At 53.5% G+C, this 17,623-nt stretch overlaps 1 protein-coding gene across 1 annotated transcript; it reads right to left on the bottom strand.

The window, feature by feature from the left end:
- Window positions 1–6,866: 6,866 nt before the first annotated feature.
- On the bottom strand, window positions 6,867–16,781 carry TRIB3 (tribbles pseudokinase 3). The gene is given in 5 exon segments (XM_042930146.1): window positions 6,867–8,079; window positions 10,010–10,302; window positions 12,359–12,381; window positions 12,384–12,648; window positions 16,571–16,781. Coding segments are annotated over 4 exon segments (1,074 nt in total). The 5' UTR covers window positions 16,571–16,781; the 3' UTR covers window positions 6,867–7,586.
- Between the last annotated feature and the right edge of the window lie 842 nt (window positions 16,782–17,623).

The following is a 17,623-nucleotide window of genomic DNA, read 5'->3' as shown; positions in this document are numbered from 1 at the left end:
TTATTCAGGAATAGCCAAGAGTTGTATGGAAACCAATTTGACAGTAAATTTCATATATTAAAAAATAAAAAAATAAAAAAATAAAAATAAAAAAATTAAAAAAAAAAAAAAGGAATAGCCAAGAGTTGCAGTTTGGGACATTCAAGCTGTGAAAAACCATGGGCAAATCTAACAACGCATAGAAACATTACTGAGATGGAGGGAATTGAGAGACATGTTTTGAGCCAAAGTCCATTGGAGAAAAGCAAGAGTTCAGGGTGATGACACTTTCTCATTGGCTGAGTTACAGAGGTAGTGAATTTCTTGTAGGAGATCCAATGCACATCTTTTCCCTGTTGGGCTTGTAGTTGAGTCTTTCCTGTTGAGGACTCTGTTGGGGTATGTAATTGACAATTCTTCCCGTAATCGACCTCCCCAGTGGTACCTGTCAGAGCTCCCCTTCCTGGATTCCCCACTCCACTTCCGGGAGGAATGTTCAACCCATGGCTCACTCCACTCAAACCCACTGGCCTCCTAGGTCCTGGAATAAGGCAGACACACTCCACCTCGGGATCTTTGCATGTGCCATAACCCCAGTATCGTCATGACTTGCTCTCTCCCTTTAGTTTAGTCGTTACCCAAAACCCTTCCCTGTTCACTCTATCTGAAATTTCATATACCCACATACATCCAGCATTTAATTTTTTTTAATGTTTATTTCCTGAGAGAGACAGACAGAAAGACAGACAGAGTGTGAGCGGGGAGGAGCAGAGAGAGAGGGAGACACAGAATCCAAAGCAGGCTCCAGGCTCTGAGTTGTCAGCACAGAGCCCAATGTGGGGCTCGAACCCACCAGCCACAAGATTGTAACCTGAGTCGAAGTTGGACACTTAACCGACTGAGCCACCCAGATTCCCCTTTCCAGCATTTTATATCCTCCTTCCTGGCTTCATTTTTTTTTTTTTTCTAAAGCATATACTACTGGGGTGCCTGGGTGCCTCAGTTGGTTGAGTGGCTGACTCTTGATTTCGCTTAACCAACTGAGCCACCCAGGTGCCCCTGATCTGTGTCTGGTAATATTGCCATCTGAACTCTGAGTGTTTGTTTCTGCTGATTTTCACTTCTGTTGCCTTGTTTTCCTCTGGTGACCATTGCTGGTTTTTGACGGTCGTGGTCCCTTCAGCCCTGAGGTTACCTGCACAAATGTGTATTGAGGGCAGATATTTTCTTTCAGGTGTTCTTGTCTTACCCTTGGGCCTTCAAGGGCAGAGCTGGCAGTCACTTTGGACATCCTTCAACCCCGTGGGGAGACTCTTTGGTCATTCAAACCTGGGTTCAGCCCCACTGTTCATGATGTACGTGACCCTGGACAAGATCCCCCCTCTCTGGGCCTTAGCTTCCCCCTCTGTACAATGGTGATCGTGATGGTCCCTCCTTCGTAAGGCTCTTTTGAGGATCTGTCTCAGTTCCTGGTTATTGATGTCTAACAAGTTACCCCAAAATTTAGGGGCTCAGAACAACAACAAACATGTAGATCTCACACAGTTTCCGGGGTTTAAGAATTCAGGAGCTTCTTAGGTGGTTTTGGCTCAAAGTCTCTCAGCGGTTTTAGTGAAGATGTTAGCTGAGGCTTCAGTCATCTGAAGGCTTGACCAGGGTGGAAGATCGGCCTTCGAGAAAGCTACTCTTATACCTGGTTGGCGCTGCTTTGCGGGATGTCTAAATTCCTTGCCACCTGTGCCTCCCCTAAGGGCTACTTAAGTGTCCTTGAAACATGGCTGCTGGCTTTCCCAAGAGCAGATGATATCCTGGCGAGCAAGGCAGGAGCCATGGTATGTTTTATGGCCCAGCCTCCCTCCTTCAGACGGACAGTGGTCCCCATGACCGGGGAGGGCAGAGTGACCCCTGTGCGGGACTGAGGCATTGCCGCAACCCTGGGCCACGAGTTTCGGGATCTGACACGGGTGCAGCACGTGACCACCTACAGCCTTGTTGCCCTGCGAGCACCGCCTTCCCGCACCACTTCGGCAAGGCCATCCCCAGCAGGCGGTGCCACACTCGGGCATGCAGCCTGGATGTCGTGCCGCCATTTGTAGTGTTTTATCTACACACGGGGGACCCAGGAGTTTGTGAAAGCCAAGCGGAAGAATCCGGCTGCTTATGAGAATGACAGACGAGCCACTCATCTGGGTGATGGCTCCCTGGGCCGGAAAGATCCTTCTCTGGGAGAAGAGCCTACGTTGTAGTGTCTTGAAGACATAATACACTTCTTCTGGGAAGCAAAAAAAAAAAGAAAAGAAAAGAAAAGAAAAAAGCCATATTCCTTCATTTTCATAATATCCTATTTGTTACACCTATCGACCCGGCTCAGGATGGGAGGGAACTACACAAAGGCATGGATTCCATGTGTCAAGGATCATAGGAGGCCATCTTGGAGGCCAGCCATCACATGTCAAATGAGATAATGCGGGTAAAGCGCTTAGAACCATGCCTGGCACGTGATGTGACCTCAGTAAACACTAACCATCCCTAACAAGTGCCCTGCTTTGTTCGGGGCATATAGCAACCACTTTCATTTAGTCATTCAACAAACATTTATTGAGCAGCTCCGTGCGCCAGGCACTGTTCTAGGAGCTGGGGAGACTGCGGTGAACAAAACATAGCCCCTGGCCTCATGAAAGTCCCAGACATAGAGTGTCCTGCCACGTGGGGCTAAGTGCTATGACGACTGGCCTCACAGGCAGGTGGGACTTCGACCCATTTTATACCTGGGCCCGGGGTCAAACAAGCTCTGCGAGGAGCCGAAATGAGCTCTGAGTCCCCAAGGAGTTCAGGATTTCACCAAACACAGAGGTTCTCCAAATTGGCTGCTCAGTCGCATCGCCCTGGGGAGCTTGTTAAGGTGCACACCCGAGGCAGTCCGACTCACAGGTCAGGAGAGAGTTTGGGGATCTGCCTTGTAAACAAGCACCCCAGGGGACCGATGCAGGCGACTGACCCACCACCTCTGAGACTCTGTTCTGTGTGAGTCAGTGATGCAGGGCAGGGCCGGTCCTGCTCCAAGGAGGGTCCAGCCTTTGGGGCGCCTGGGTGGCTCAGTCGGTTAAGCGTCCGACTTCAGCTCAGGTCACGATCTCGCGGTCCGTGAGTTCGAGCCCCGCATCAGGCTCTGGGCTGATGGCTCAGAGCCCGGAGCCTGTTTCAGATTCTGTGTCTCCCTCTCTCTCTGCCCCTCCCCCGTTCATGCTCTGTCTCTCTCTGTCTCAAAAATAAATAAACGTTAAAAAAAAAAAAAATTTAAGGAGGGTCCAGCCTCCAAGGAGGGGCAGGGCTTAGCCACACAGAGAGGAGGGGAACAGACTGGAGCCCAGAGACACGGAGCAATTTGTCCAGGGACACACAGCCTGCAGGGGCAGTTTGAAGCACACGGCGGTCTGGTCGGCTTAGTTAGTTGATCAAGTATATCCTGTGTTGTGTATTTAAATCAATCAATCAATAGCCATAAATTCTTTTCAGGGACTCCCAGCAAGAGGGAGAATCTATTTTCCCACCTCCTGAATCTGGCTTCGGGGCACGCTGTGGCCAATGGGACATTTGCTGATGCGACACAAGCACAACAAGCACCTTGGCCCCTGCCCTCTCTTGTTTTTTGAAACCCAAGACCACGACAGGAGGGGGCCCGGGGCTAAGCCTGTTGGAGGCTGAGACTTCCTGGAGCAGAGGTGACCCACCCAGGTGGGCGTCCCTACAGCCTGCTGACTGACAGACAACGGGGCTCTGAGTGAGCCTGGGCGCCCCTCTAAGCAGCAGCTGCCTGGGGCGCCTGGGTGGCTCAGTTGGTTATGTGTCCGACTCTTGATTTCGGCTAAGGTCATGATCTCATTGTGAGATCGAACCCCATGTCAGGCTGCGCTGAGCATGGGCCTGCTTGGGATTCTCTCCCTGCCCCTCGCCTGCTCTCTCTCTCTCTCAAAATAAATAAATGTTTGTTTTTTAAAAGCATTGGCGGCCTGCCACAGCGCGAGTGAGCCAGCTGAGCCCAGCCCAAACTGCTGAGCCAGAGAATCAGGGACCATTAAGTTTTGGGGTTTGCAATGCAACAAAGACTGCTACAGCCTAGTTATGGGGTGGGGGGGCGCGGGGGAAATTTCCTCCCTTCACTCGGGGCAAACTGTCCTTAGTCGCGGTCATTAACACTAACTGCCCAACAGACAAACTCCAGATCACCAAGATCTCACACAGGAAGCCTCGTGTGTTGCTCAGTAAAATCCAGTGTGGATCTGGTGGTCCTCCTCCAACTTGTAGCTAAGGGCACCGGGGCCTCGAGGTGGCCTGCGTTAGGGACTAGAGGGGTGGAGCCTCACCTCCTCTCAGCGCCCTCACCGTGGGCGTTTCCAAGCATACACAGCTCCCCATTGGTCAGAACTGGTCACATGATTGTAAGGTGGGGCAGGGCAGCTAGGGGAGCCCTTGAAGTACTGGGCACGCCCACCGCCCTACCTTAGCCACAAAGAACTCACTAACCGCAGATGTCATTAGTTTTTTATTTGTGTGGTTACTTGTTCCACAGCTGGCTTCTCCATTAGACTGAGTCCATCTGGCATGATGCCCGGCCTAAGCCACCGTCCATAAGAGTGGTTGAATGGCTGGCTAAGCGAGCGAATACATGGTAGGGCAGGCCGCAATACTGTCGTTTGTATTTAGCCCCCAGTTATAGAGAAAATCCCCAGTTAGATTTCCTAGAGCCCCTCACTCGCGATGTACTCAGAATATACTTGCACTACGTTTGATTCTGTAAAAGTTTTATGATGATCATTATCTGGGTATAAATGGAACGTGGAAGTGCTCTGTAACTGCGGCCATGTGCGTTACTTGGGGAGAGTGGATTTTACATTTTTACCTGTCCGTTGACTGAGCAGCCTTGTCAAAAAGTTCCTGCTTCGCGGCAAAACCAGGTGAGTCTTTTTGTCTGTTGTGTCGTCTTGGACGAGTCTTCTCTCTCTAAACCACATTTTTCTTACCTGTAAAGTGACCGGCGCATTTGCCTTACAGGGTCGTCCTGAGAATTAAAGGGGGTCTCTAGGTGTAAGCCGGGAGGGGAAAGAGGAAAGCTTGGGGGACTGCCTGCCCCATGAGACCCGAAACACAGCTGGGCCCTGCCCCGGGGAATGCTGGCTGCACACAGATGAGGCTGACTTCTCCCAGTCTATCAGTTAGCTTTCGCCGCCTAACAAAACACCCCAAAACTCAGAGGCTTAAAACAACGATCACTTTATTTAACTCATGATTCTGTGGGTCGGCTGGGCAAGTCTTCCGGCCTCCATCGGCCTGACCGATCTCTGCATTTGCGGACTGGTGGCCGGGTGATCCCGGGATGGCTTTCCTGACATGTCTGCAGCCAGCAGGCTATTGACCTCAGTGCTCGCGCTTTCTCCCACTATCTCCCCTCCCACATGTAGCGTGAGCCTCGGGGAGGCTGTACCCACCTACAGCTGGGGGATTGGCATGGTTAATTAGCGGGACTGCATTTCCCTTGCTGGTGATTGGTCAGGAAAGGGCAGGTGACCCAGCTCTGGCCAATGAGCTATCTGGGAAAGTCTGTTAGGAGCGCTTCTGGGAAAACTTTGCCCGTCCCGAGAGAGAGCTATGGGGCTCACAGGAACAGCTAACTCTTATGGAGGGTTTAAGTGCTTTACGTGAAATAACTCATTGAACTCCCATGAGTTAGGCACTGTTGCCCTCATCGCAGAGATGAATCATCTCAGGCATAGAATAAGGTGGTTAAGAAGCAGAGGGTCAAACCGCCAGTGAGCGCGGGAGTCAGGATTTAATTCCAGGCAACCTGACTCCAGAATACTGAGTTGTTCGGTACTACAGAGCCGCCCTCCTGCCTCCTCTGGTCGTGGATCACTTATGTGACACCTGGGACTTGCTGTGGCCATTGTGCCAGTAGTCACCAGGGACAACAGAGCAGAGAGGGAATGAGCCTGGAGAGCCAGAGTCCTTGCTGACGGTTCTGAGAGCTGAATCAACCAGCCCAGAAGCCCATCCCATCTCCTGACTTCTTGCTTTGTGTGAAATACATTTCCTTCTTTTATTTCTATTATTTTTTTATGTTTATTTTTGAGAGAGAGATAGAGAGACAGAGCATAAGCAGGGGAGGGGCAGAGAGAGAGGGAGACACAAACTCCGAAGCAGGCTGCAGGCTCTGAGTTGTCAGCACAGAGCCCAACGCAGGGCTTGAACTCACGAACCATGAGATTAGGACCTGAGCTGAAGTGAGACACTTAACCCACTGAGCCCCCAGGCGCCCCCTTCCTTTATTTATTTTTTGAAGTTTATTTATTTTTAAAAATTGTTTTTTTAACGTTTTATTTATTTTTGAGACAGAGAGAGACAGAACATGAACGGGGGAGGGTCAGAGAGAGAGGGAGACGCAGAATCTGAAACAGGCTCCAGGCTCTCAGCCGTCAGCCCAGAGCCCGACGCGGGGCTCGAACTCACGGACTGTGAGATCATGACCTGAGCCGAAGTTGGACGCTCCACCGACTGAGCCACCCAGGCGCCCCTGAAGTTTATTTATTTTGAGACAGGGAGAGAGAGAGAGAATGTGCACGAGTGAGTGGGGGAGGGGCAGAGAGGAGGAGAGGGAGAGAGAGAGAGAGAGAGAGAGAATCCCAAACAGGCTCCCCACTGTCAGTGCAGAGCCTGACTCGCGACTGGAACTCACGTACTCGGGGCTGGATCATGACCTGAGCCGAGATGTTAAGAGCCCAACGCTCCACCAACTGAACCACCCAGGTGCCGCCATTCCGTGAGAGGCTAGAAGGAATGTCCTGGAGACATTAAACTATCTCACCACTCCTTTATTAGGCACAAGGTAAAAATAGATTCTTCTGGCATCCAAAACCCATAGTATTGATCCAAAACCCAGAACAGGGCTTGGGACGTTCCAGGAGGCCAGGGGGAGATGACCGTGCCCCCTCCATCCCCCAACTCTGGTGCTCAGGCCAGAGGTGGACAGGCGCGGGCCCTCGCTCCAAACCGCTCCTTGAGTTAGGCGAGGACCAGCCTCATAGTCTGAACTGGGGCTCCTCCAGCCCAGTCCTTGGCTCGGAGAAGAGAGCGGCTGGGAGCCCAATTCCCAGCACAGCCTGGGCTCTGGAGTCCTGAGTTGCAAGGGAGAGGCCAGCAGCCTTTGTTTGGCACAGGGATTTGTGAGAGGCACTGTCCCAGGTCGGAAGTGCCTGGGCACCTGCACGAGTGGATGCGGACACCTGTGCTGAGAGGGCCCAGTGTGGACACCGACCGTGGGCTGGAGATGTGTCGTCCGCAGGAGGTTCGTCTTTTGTTCACTGCGGCGCTCCCAGCACCGAGAACAGGGCTCGGCGCGCAGTGAGCTCCCAGGATTTGTTAAATGCGCAAGCCTGTGTGCACAGGTGTGCGGAACCACACAAGTGTGCATACAGCACACTCCACACATGCCTCCTTTCTCCCTTCTAGAAGGCACTAAGGTTTGGCTCAGTGCAAAAACAAAAAAAGGCAGGAGAGAGCTTGGAGATACCCCAAAGTCAATTCCACTGCTGCAGCTGAGAGTCTAAGGCTACCTAGCCATATAGACCGGCTTCTCTCACCCCCTCCTCTTCCTCGGCCTCCTCCAGCCCCGGCCCTTCAGGGACCACCTGATCGGCCTCCCAGAGGTGGGATCGGGGTGGAGCTGAGGGGATCGGCTTCTCCCGCAGCCAGGGATGCAGCAGGATGCCCGTGGCCGTGAGGCGTTCGGCTGGCTCCCGTCGAAGGAGACAGCGGACCAGGCAGCGAGCGGGAGCCGAGAGGCCCTCGGGCAGGGCAAAGGCACCGCGGCGGATCTTGCCAAAGAGCAGGGCAGGCTCTGAGTCTTGGAAGGGGTAGTGGCCAGCCAGCATGGTGAAGAGCGCCACGCCCAGGCTCCACACATCGGCCGCCTTGCCTGAGTAGGATGCCCGGGAGCTGAGGATTTCAGGTCCCACGTAGGCCGGGCACGCGTGTTTGTCCCACAGGGAGTCGTCGGGCCCGTTCAGCACACAGGCATCCTCCAGGTTCTCCAGCACCAGCTTAGTCCTGTGGCAGGTGGAGAGACAGAAGGGTCACCTCCTATTGGGCCCCCCGTGCCCCCACATGGCCCCACGCTGTCACCCTTAATGGCACCCACTTCCTGAGTGCCTGCTGGCATTTGGCAGAATTGAACCAGTCTTGGGTCGCCCGGGTGGCTCAGTTGGTTAAATGGCCGACTCTTGACCTCGGCTCAGGTCGTGAGCTCATGGTTCGTGAGTTCGAGCCCCGCGTCGGGCTCTGTGCTGACGGCATGGAGCCTGCTTGAGATTCTCCCTCCCTGCCCCTATCCCACTCATGCTGTCTCTCTCAAAATAAATACATTTAAAAAAATAATAGTAATAAATAAAAATAAAAAAGAATTGAGCCAGTCCTGTGAGGCTGGTTGACCGACCTCATTTTACACATGAGGAAGCCCAGGCTCAGAGACATTAGTCATTTCTCAAGGCCACAGAGTGATTCAGTTCGAACTAGGACTCTGAGAGGAGCACATTTCCCAGTAGTGCCTTGGAGAGGGGGCTGAGATGGGTGGGGGCCTTAAGGCCCTTCTAAATATTTATTTATTTATTTATTTTAATGTTTATTTATTTTTGAAGGAGAGCGAGAGAGAGACAGAGCATGAGCGCAGGAGGGGCAGAGAGGGAGGGAAACACAGAATCTGAAGCAGGCTCCAGGCTCTGAGCTGTCAGCACAGAGCCTGACGCGGGGCTTGAACTCATGGACCGCGAGATCGTGACCTGAGCCGAAGTCGGACGCTTAACCGACTGAGCCACCCAGGCGCCCCCTGACTGATACTCTTCTAAAGTGTCAAGGTCAAGGAAGACAAGGAAAGACTGAGGAACAGTTTCAGACGGGGGGAGACTAAGGAGTATGACAACTGAATGCAAGCTGGGCTTCTGGACTGAATGCCAGACAGGAAATGAGTATTAGTGGGAAACTAGCAAAATTGAAATCAATCCGTGGTTCAGTGAATAGGTACTAGACCCAGGTTAATTTCTTAGTTTTGATGGTTGTTCTGTGGTTGAGAAGTTAATATTAGGGGAAACTGGGTGAAAACAATATGAAAACTCTTGGCACTATTTTTGCAACTTTTCTGCAAGTCTAAAACTATTTCAAAAAGTTTAAAGGGTACGGTGGGGTCACCCTCCTTCCCCCCACCCCCCCCCAAAAAAAAATCTTGAAATGAAATTCATGCTCCTGATGGATGTTCGCATGCACCTGATTGGCTTGGCATGCTCCCTGACACGTCCTGTACACCCCCCGGGGGGAGTCTAGGGGAGGGGACAGAATGCCAGGTCACTTTCTGTTCCCTCCCTCCAAAAATCACTGATCCTCAGCGTCACAGAAATAGTTCCCATGTGAGGAGCTTCAGGGCCTGTTTTGGCTTGTTGTCTGTGGCCCTGACATCCTGGAAGCATCTTGACAACCTGGCCCTTTCCCTTACCAGTGGGGAAACTGAGGCCCAGAGGCTCCGGGTCACCCAGAGTCAGCAGGTAAGGCCAGCCAGACTCCCGCCTCTCGAGTTTAAGGTGAATTAGGACCTCTCTGGAGTCACCTCTGGGGTCAGTTCCCAGCTCTGCTATATATTTAGCTGGGGGGTCTTGGGCCTTACTTGACTTCTCTGGGCCTGTTTGGTTCCCTGACCTAGAGGAAGCAGTATCAGCCCTGCCTCCTTATTCGTAAGGATCCCAGCCAAGTCAGACAGGGCAGCCAAGCTGCTCATCGCCGTCGGCTACTGTGACTGTCACAGAGGCAATGCTCCACCTCAGGGGCTTTGCATTCGGTCTGAGTCAAACTTTCCCTGGGACCCGGGCGGAGGTGCTCGTCCAGGCTTCTCCATTCCTTGCGTAAGTTACTTTACCCTCCTGGGCCTCGGTTTCCCCAGCATGGCTCACCTCTCAGGCGTGTCTGTGCGCAGGGTCTCTGTGCCCACACTCACCTCTCCTCGTTGGTGAAGACAAAGCGCCGCAGCTTGAGATCGCGCAGGACCAGGCCGTGCTGGTGACAGTGCGCCAGGGCGGCGGCCATCTGGCGGAAGAGCGCGGCGGCCTCGGGCTCGGGGAGGCGGCGGCGGCGGCGCACCAGGCTGTGCATGTCCCCGTGGGGCCGTGGGAAAAAGGTGTAGAGGTGGCGGGGGCCCGCCACGACGTCGGCCGGCCGCGCCACGTGTCCCCGCGGGGGCAGCCGCGAGTAGGGCTCCAGCACCGCCTGGGCCTCGCGGGCCGGGTACACCTGTGGGCGGGGCGGGGCGTAAGCGCAGGTGGGGGCCGCCCAGCGGAGCCCGGCCTGGCCTTGGAAGCAGTCACGGCCAACCATTCAGGCACTGTGTGCTCGGCACTGTGCCACGCGCTCCAGCAAGCCGCTCCACCCGGACGAAGCTGCGAGGCCGCACAGCCAGCGGGTGGCAGGCCTGAGACGTGAATCCGTGCTCCACGGTCTGTGCCCTCAACTGCTACCTTAGACGCCCTTAAACTTCACGCAACTGGGAAATGACAGGGAACCCAAAAGGAAATAGCCCAAGGCCGTGGAAATGCAGAAGAGTAGATAGCCCACGAGTCACAAGAGTAGATAGCCCACGAGTCACTTTACGCATAGCATCCCGTGCTCATAGCTACACCGTTCCCTAGGATGCACCGCCTGCCCGCCCTCTCATTCACTCCACAAGCAGATACTGGCGACTGCCTGTGCCGGCCTTGGGGATCCAACCTGGCTGACGGCCGTGGCCCCTGCCCTCCTGATGCCCACGGTCCAATACAGGAGACGAGGAAACAAGCCAACAGACAACATATTTACAAATTCTCATGAGCATCACAAAGGAACCAGAAAGATGCTGGAGGAGAGAATATTTTGGAAGGGGGCACCTACCCGGAAAGGTGTGGTCTAAAAGGGACTCTGGGGAAGTGACCTGAATGATTCAGAGATGCCCACGGGATAAGCTTTCCAGGTGGGGGACATGGGCAGTGCAAGGGCCCTGAGGCAAGAAAGTGTTTGAGCCACTTCAGAAAAACCAGCCCAAGATCAGTTCAGCTGGAGTGGGGCAGGGGAGGGAAGGGGGCAGTGGTGAGTGTGGTGAGGGTGTTGGAAAATGTGCTTGGGGCTCTACAGACATCAGATGGAAACCTCCCACAGCCCTGAAAGGTGTGTTCCGTTTTACCGATGGTGAAACTGATGTTCAGAGAAGGAAGGTCACCTGTCGGAAGCCATACAGCTGACCAGAGGCGGAGCTGGTATACTGACTTTGTCTGCCTTTAAACCCTTCCCATGTTATTTTGGCCATGCCCACACAGAAAATAAAAATAAATAAAGTGCATACATATTTAATTCATGAAAAAAAAAAAAAGTAAGCATATGTTTAAAAAAAAAAAAAAAGAAAAGAAAAGAAAAGAAAACCAAACAGCTGGGTGGCACGGAAGAAAGAATTCAAAAAACAGAGACTACTGGGGCGCCTGGGTGGCGCAGTCGGTTGGGCGTCCGACTTCAGCCAGGTCACGATCTCGCGGTCCGTGAGTTCGAGCCCCGCGTCGGGCTCTAGGCTGATGGCTCGGAGCCTGGAGCCTGTTTCCGATTCTGTGTCTCCCTCTCTCTCTGCCCCTCCCCCGTTCATGCTCTGTCTCTCTCTGTCCCAAAAATAAATAAATAAACGTTGAAAAAAAAAAATTTAAAAAAAAAAAAAAAAAAACCAGAGACTACTTTTTTTTAAGTCAGGGTAAACATTCCTGCCTCTGTGCATTTGAACTTGCCTGTCCTGCCGCCGGAATGCTCTTTCCTAGAGACCCACAGGGCTGGCTCCCCCCATTCACGGAAGTCACTGCTTGAATGTCACCTCCTCGGAGAGGTCTTCCTGGACTAAAATCACCTGCTCCCCCATAATCCCTGTCCCCCTCTCTTTCAGCTCCCAGCTTTCTCTCCAAAGCACTTACGATCCCCTGGTACATATTTTACTTATTCTCTTGTTTACTGTCCATGTCCTCCACTTAAGCATCGGCTTGATGAGAGCAGGACTCGGTCTGTGTTAGAGCCACAGCAGGGTGCATGGCACGCAGGGTGCTCAGTGAAGGTTTGTTGAATAAATGAATAGGTGATCCTCTACAGACAGGCCGGTGATCCTTCTACACACTGACCAGAAAAGCCTAGGCGATGGGGAAAGCTGGAGGCTCACTGGCTGCTTCCCCAACAAACACAGGAATAAAGTAATATAAGGACCCCTCAGCCCTGGCAATCCTCTAGAGCCAAGGCCCTTTCCAGGCCCCCTGTGATGCTGGGGGAGAATGACCCTGGGGGAACGTACCTTGCAGGTGTACTCGGTGCCTGAGGGCAGTGCAGGGCCCAGTAGGCCCGGCCACCCTCCTCAGGCTCCAGGAGAACATAGGGCCCAAGACGGGAGGCAGTGGTCCCAGCACAGGCATGGGCTGGAGCAGGAAGTGGGCTCGGGGGCAGCGGGCAGGAGGGCAGCCTGGGCTGGGGCCCGATTCGCGCTTGTTTCCGGATGGGACACTCGGTGTCTAGGTCATTGTCCAACTCCCACCGCTTCCTCCTGGAGGGGGCACCCACAGCAGCAGCCAGAGGGGTGGCTCGCATCTGCGAAGAAGGGAAAAAGCACTGAAGTGAGGCTGTTTGGTGGCCCCCCCTCTTCCCTAGTCTTTATGGAGGAGGACTTGGCAGTGTGCATCAAAGTGACAAACGCCCTTAACTTTGACTGCATGTCCCGCTTCTGGGGATTTATCCTCCAATTAAAATGCCCACCAAAAAATTAAACATGTCAAGGGCTGTTCATCAGAGCCTTGCATCCAATAGCAAAAGGCAGGAAACACCCCCAAACGTCCAGCAGTATGGGGCTGGTTAAACGTCATGATACAAGCCACATGGTGGAATATTATACAGCCCCGGAAAGGGACCAGCAAGCCCTGTACACACCAATATAATGATGTCAGTACACGGTTATCCTGCACCCACGTGATAGAAACCACTAAATGTCCATCATTGGGGAACTGGTTAAGTCAATTATATGTCATCTGTACACGAAAAAACTGTAGCCATTTAAGATTAAGAAAACTCTTTAGGGGCACCTGGCTGGCTCAGTCAGTAGAGCATGAGACTTTTTTTTTTTTTCAGTTTATTTCTTTATTTTGAGAGAGAGACAGAGGCAGAGAGAAAGAGAGAGACTCTCAAGCAGGCTCTGTGCTGTCAGCATAGAGGCCAACATGGGGGTCCATCTCCTGAACCATGAGATCATGACCTGAACCAAATCCAAGAGTCGGATGCTTAACCGACCAAGCCACCCAAGTGCCCTGCATGTGACTCTTGATCTCAGGGTCGTAAATTCAAGACCCAAAATTTTAAAAGCTTACTAAAAGAAGGAAGAAAGAAAGAAAGGAAGGAAGGAAGAGGGAAAGAAAGAAAGAAAGAGCAAGGAAGGAAGAAAGAAAGAAAGAAAGAAAGAAAGAAAGAAAGGGAAAGAAAGAAAGAAAGAAAGAAAGAGAAAGAGAGAAAGAAAGAAAGAAAGAAAGAGGGAAAGAAAGAGAGGGAGAAAGAAAGAGAGAAAGAAAGAAAGAGGAAGGAAGGAAGGAAGGAAGGAAGAAACAAGGAAGGAAGGAAGGAAGAGGGAAAGAAAGAGAGGAAGAAAGAAAGAAAGAAAGAGCAAGGAAGGAAGGAAGAGGGAAAGAAAGAGAGGAAGAAAGAAAGAGCAAGGAAGGAAGGAAGAGGGAAAGAAAGAGAGGAAGAAAGAGAGAAAGAAAGAAAGAAAGAGCAAGGAAGGAAGGAAGAGGGAAAGAGAGAAAGAGAAAGAAAGAAAGAAAGAAAGAAAGAAAGAAAGAAAGAAAGAAAGAAAGAAAGAAGAGAGGGGCGCCTGGGTGGCTCAGTCGGTTAAGTGTCCGACTCTTGATTTCAGCTCAGGTCATGATCTCATAGTTTGTGAGTTCGAGCCCGCATCAGGCTCCGCGCATCAGGCTCCGCGCTGACCGTGCAGAGCCTGCTTGGGATTCTCTCTTTCTCTCTGCCCCTCCCCAACTTGTGCTCACGCTCTTTCTCAAAAATAAAATAAATAAACCTAAAAAAAAGAAAGAAAGAGAAACTCCTTATGTGCTGATTAGAAAAACCTCCAGAGTGAACGGTTAAGTGGAATTTAAAAAAAGCAAAGTGGAGAATTGGCCTTGGCGGTGAGAGGAAGAGAGACTTTGCACTCTATCTGCTGAGTGGTGTAGTGCAGGGAGCTATTACCTGGGGCAGGGAGGGAGGGATGATGAATGAATGAGGAAGGTATGAATGTACATATGAATGCGGGCTCTGGAATGGATATGTTGTCCAGTGCACCAAGCAAGCTGCTATAGGACAGATATACCCTGAGATGATTGAGACGATATCATTCATGTAAAAAACGCCACCAGCATATCAAAAAAAAATGTATCTCCATACTTGCTTATATGTCGGTATGTAAATGCACAAGTTTTGGAAGGACCCAGACTAAACCGGCCACAGTAGCTCCTGGCCTCCTGGGAGGCCCAAGAGAGGAAGGGATTTGGTAGAAAGGCAAGGGCATTTTCAATTTCGGTATTTTTATTTATTTTTATTTATTCATTTATTATTTTTTTTATTTTATTCTTTAACGTTTATTTATTTTTGAGAAGAGAGAGACAGAGCATGAGCAGGGGAGGCGAGAGAAAGAGGGAGACACAGAATCTGAAACAGGCTCCAGGCTCTGAGCTGTCAGCACAGAGCCCGACGCGGGGCTCAAACTCACGGACCGCGAGATCATGACCTGAGCCGAAGTCGGACGCTCAACCGACTGAGCCACCCAGGCGCCCCTCAATTTCAGTATTTTAAAATAAAGATCCTGCACTCATTTATGGCTTGAGTATTTCAAAAATGAGTGTATTTCTTTTTTTGTTTTTTCAAATGTGAACTTTACTATTGCCTGATGACTCAAAGCTATCAGAATCACAGGTCCAGAGTTAGTCAACAATAGACAGTGCAGTTTCACCATCAGGTAAGAAGTAAGGCAAGGAGGGGATGTCTCTCAAAGGCGGTAAGATTCATTCATTCAGTTATGGAGGAAGCCACCCTCCCCCCGGGGTGGGGGGGGACACAGCTGTATAACTGTGTGGTGGGTGGAGGAGAGGGCACTGGCATGCCAGAGCAGGGAGGTTCTCTCCTGGATCTATCTGCCTACCCATTCAGGCTCCAGATGAGGGACACGGAGCCAAGGTATAAGACATTAGAGGGAGATAGACTTCAGCCCCGGTAAAGACCTTCCCGAAGGTCTGAGCCAGGATCAATGGGGAAACATCACTCAGAGTCGGTTCTCAGACTGAGGACCACCTACTCCCAAGTCCGAGGGAGCGGTGGGCTGCCTTGGGAGGGAGGCAGGGAGACCTCAAATGGCGTGCAAGGCCATAATCCCAACGTAGTAAGCATGCAACAGCGGGTGGCTGTAGTCAGACATTCCCAGGTTCGAATCCTGGCCCAGACCCGGCCTGGCAGGGGTAGCCCTGGGCAATGGAGGCTGCCCCTAACACCCACCTCTTGCTGTTCCCTGACGCCTCTGGCGGAATAAGGGCAGGTCATACCAAACACACATTCACAGAACCCAGAGCAGACAGCTGTGCACACGCCCCTCAAAAACACAGTTTGTCCAAGCCGGCCAGCTGCGACACCACATCCAGGGCAGAGAGGGGCACACACATCATTAAGGGACACACACCTCGTCGTCCTTGGGCAAGCGGGCAGGCATACACACGCAGAGCCCTCCCAACTCTCCCACTCACCACTGACCGATACCTGTAAGGTCACAGGCAAGGTCTGACACGTGCCCCACCCCCTAGACGGCCCCGCCCCGCCTGCCGCCGCCGGGCTCCTCCCGTGGGAGCGGAAGCGGCGGGCCGCGGGTGTCCCGAGGCAGAAGATTCAGCGGAAACCGAGCAGCGGGAGGGGGAGAGGCGAGGAAAGGAGGCTGGGCCCCAGGGCTGTGAGAAGGGGCGGACCGGGGCCCTCCTCGTTCCTCACGCCCCAGAGTCTGCAGGGACAAAACGCAAGCGCGCACGGTGCAACCCGCAACCCGCAGCCGCAGCGCCAGGTGCATACCTGCGGCCGACGCCCCGCACGCTCCGGGGGTCCCGCACCCCGCGCGCTGCACCCTCGCTCCCTCTCCCCCTGCATCTGCCCCCAAGGTACCCAAGCCCGGCCCCAGCACAGCCCACACCTGCCACCGGCTCCTCGCGGCTCTGACCGTGCGCCGAGACACATCCGCTCCAACCCCGCAGGCCCACGCGGATCCCGCACACACACCCCAGAGGGACACAGACCCTACGCGGTCCCCGGCGTCCCCCGCGGGCCCCTCACACACACGCCTCCCCCGCCCCACGCTCACCTCCCGGGGCCACACGCCCGCACCTCTGTCCCCTGCTCCCTCCGCCCCCCAGGATATGCTCTACCTTCGCGGGTCCGCACCCTCCAACCCGTCCGCCCCCGACCCCCGGCCCGACCCCTCTCCGGCCCCGCAGGGTACCTTGCCCGGGCGTGCGGCGGGATCCTGAGTCTCCAGGGCACTCCCACGTGGCCGGGGGCCCGCTGCGACTCGGCTGCGCTCGGGACCCCGGTCCCCGCAGCCGGACACGTGTGGAGCCGCCGCCGCTTCCGCTGCAAGTGTCTCCCGGCTCCAGAGCCGGCTCCGGCCGGGGCCCGGGTGATGCAAACCTGCGCTAATCCGCCGTCGCCTGATGCGCTCCAGCCCGAGATTGCAACATCCCGCGCGCTCCGCCCCCTGGGGGAGGGGGGGGGGGTCACCGCCCCGGCGCGCCCCGCCCCCCACGTGTGTCTCGGCTCCACCCCCTCCCCCACCTGCCCCGCGCAGACACCAGCCACTGGCTCTCCCTCCTTCCTTGGAAAGAGCATTTTGCTTTTCTGAGCCTCAGTCTCCCCATATGCGAAATGGGGAGAACGTCCTTCCTTCTCAGGATGCAGAGGAGAAAAAGAGCAAACCGTGACAGTTCCCCGGGTGCTTTCCTGTTTTATAAAGTACCTTCCCACCAATGCTTTATTAACCTTTAGGAGGACTCTGGGCAGGCAGGAAGCTCCGCTCGCCCCATCCTAGCCCGAGGCCCATGCATGGGAAAGCAGCCCGGGAGTTTTGCAAAGACCTCAGACTTTAGGATCTGAGTCGCGGGGCTCAGAAGAACCGATGTGGTCCCCCGGGGAGGCCTGGGGTCGGGCAGGCGTCACAGCGTCCACTGGATACAGGCAGCGCAGCCTAATGATTAAGAGCCAGCGCCCTAGACCCAACCTGCCTAAGAGCGCACCCCACCTTTGCGCCGACGCACTGTGCAACCTCAGGAAAGTTACTTAAAACCCTGCTAGAGCCGAAAATCCCTCCTCTGTAAAATGGGCTTATAGGAGTACTCACTTCATAAGGTTTTCGCTTGGACAAAATGCTTAGAACTAGATGGCACAACCTAAGTGTTCAATAAATAGAATAGAGGCTCGGGGAGGGGAAGTCACCCCATAACAGGACTTACACCCCAAGCCTAAGAGACCCTGGTGCCACTTCCTATTTGGTGAAGCA

Source organism: Panthera leo, chromosome A3 (genome assembly GCF_018350215.1).
Source record: "Panthera leo isolate Ple1 chromosome A3, P.leo_Ple1_pat1.1, whole genome shotgun sequence".
NCBI classification, from domain to species: Eukaryota; Metazoa; Chordata; class Mammalia; order Carnivora; family Felidae; genus Panthera; species Panthera leo.
The sequence above is the reverse complement of the archived record's forward strand: the minus strand, read 5'-3'. Positions and strand labels throughout refer to the sequence as shown.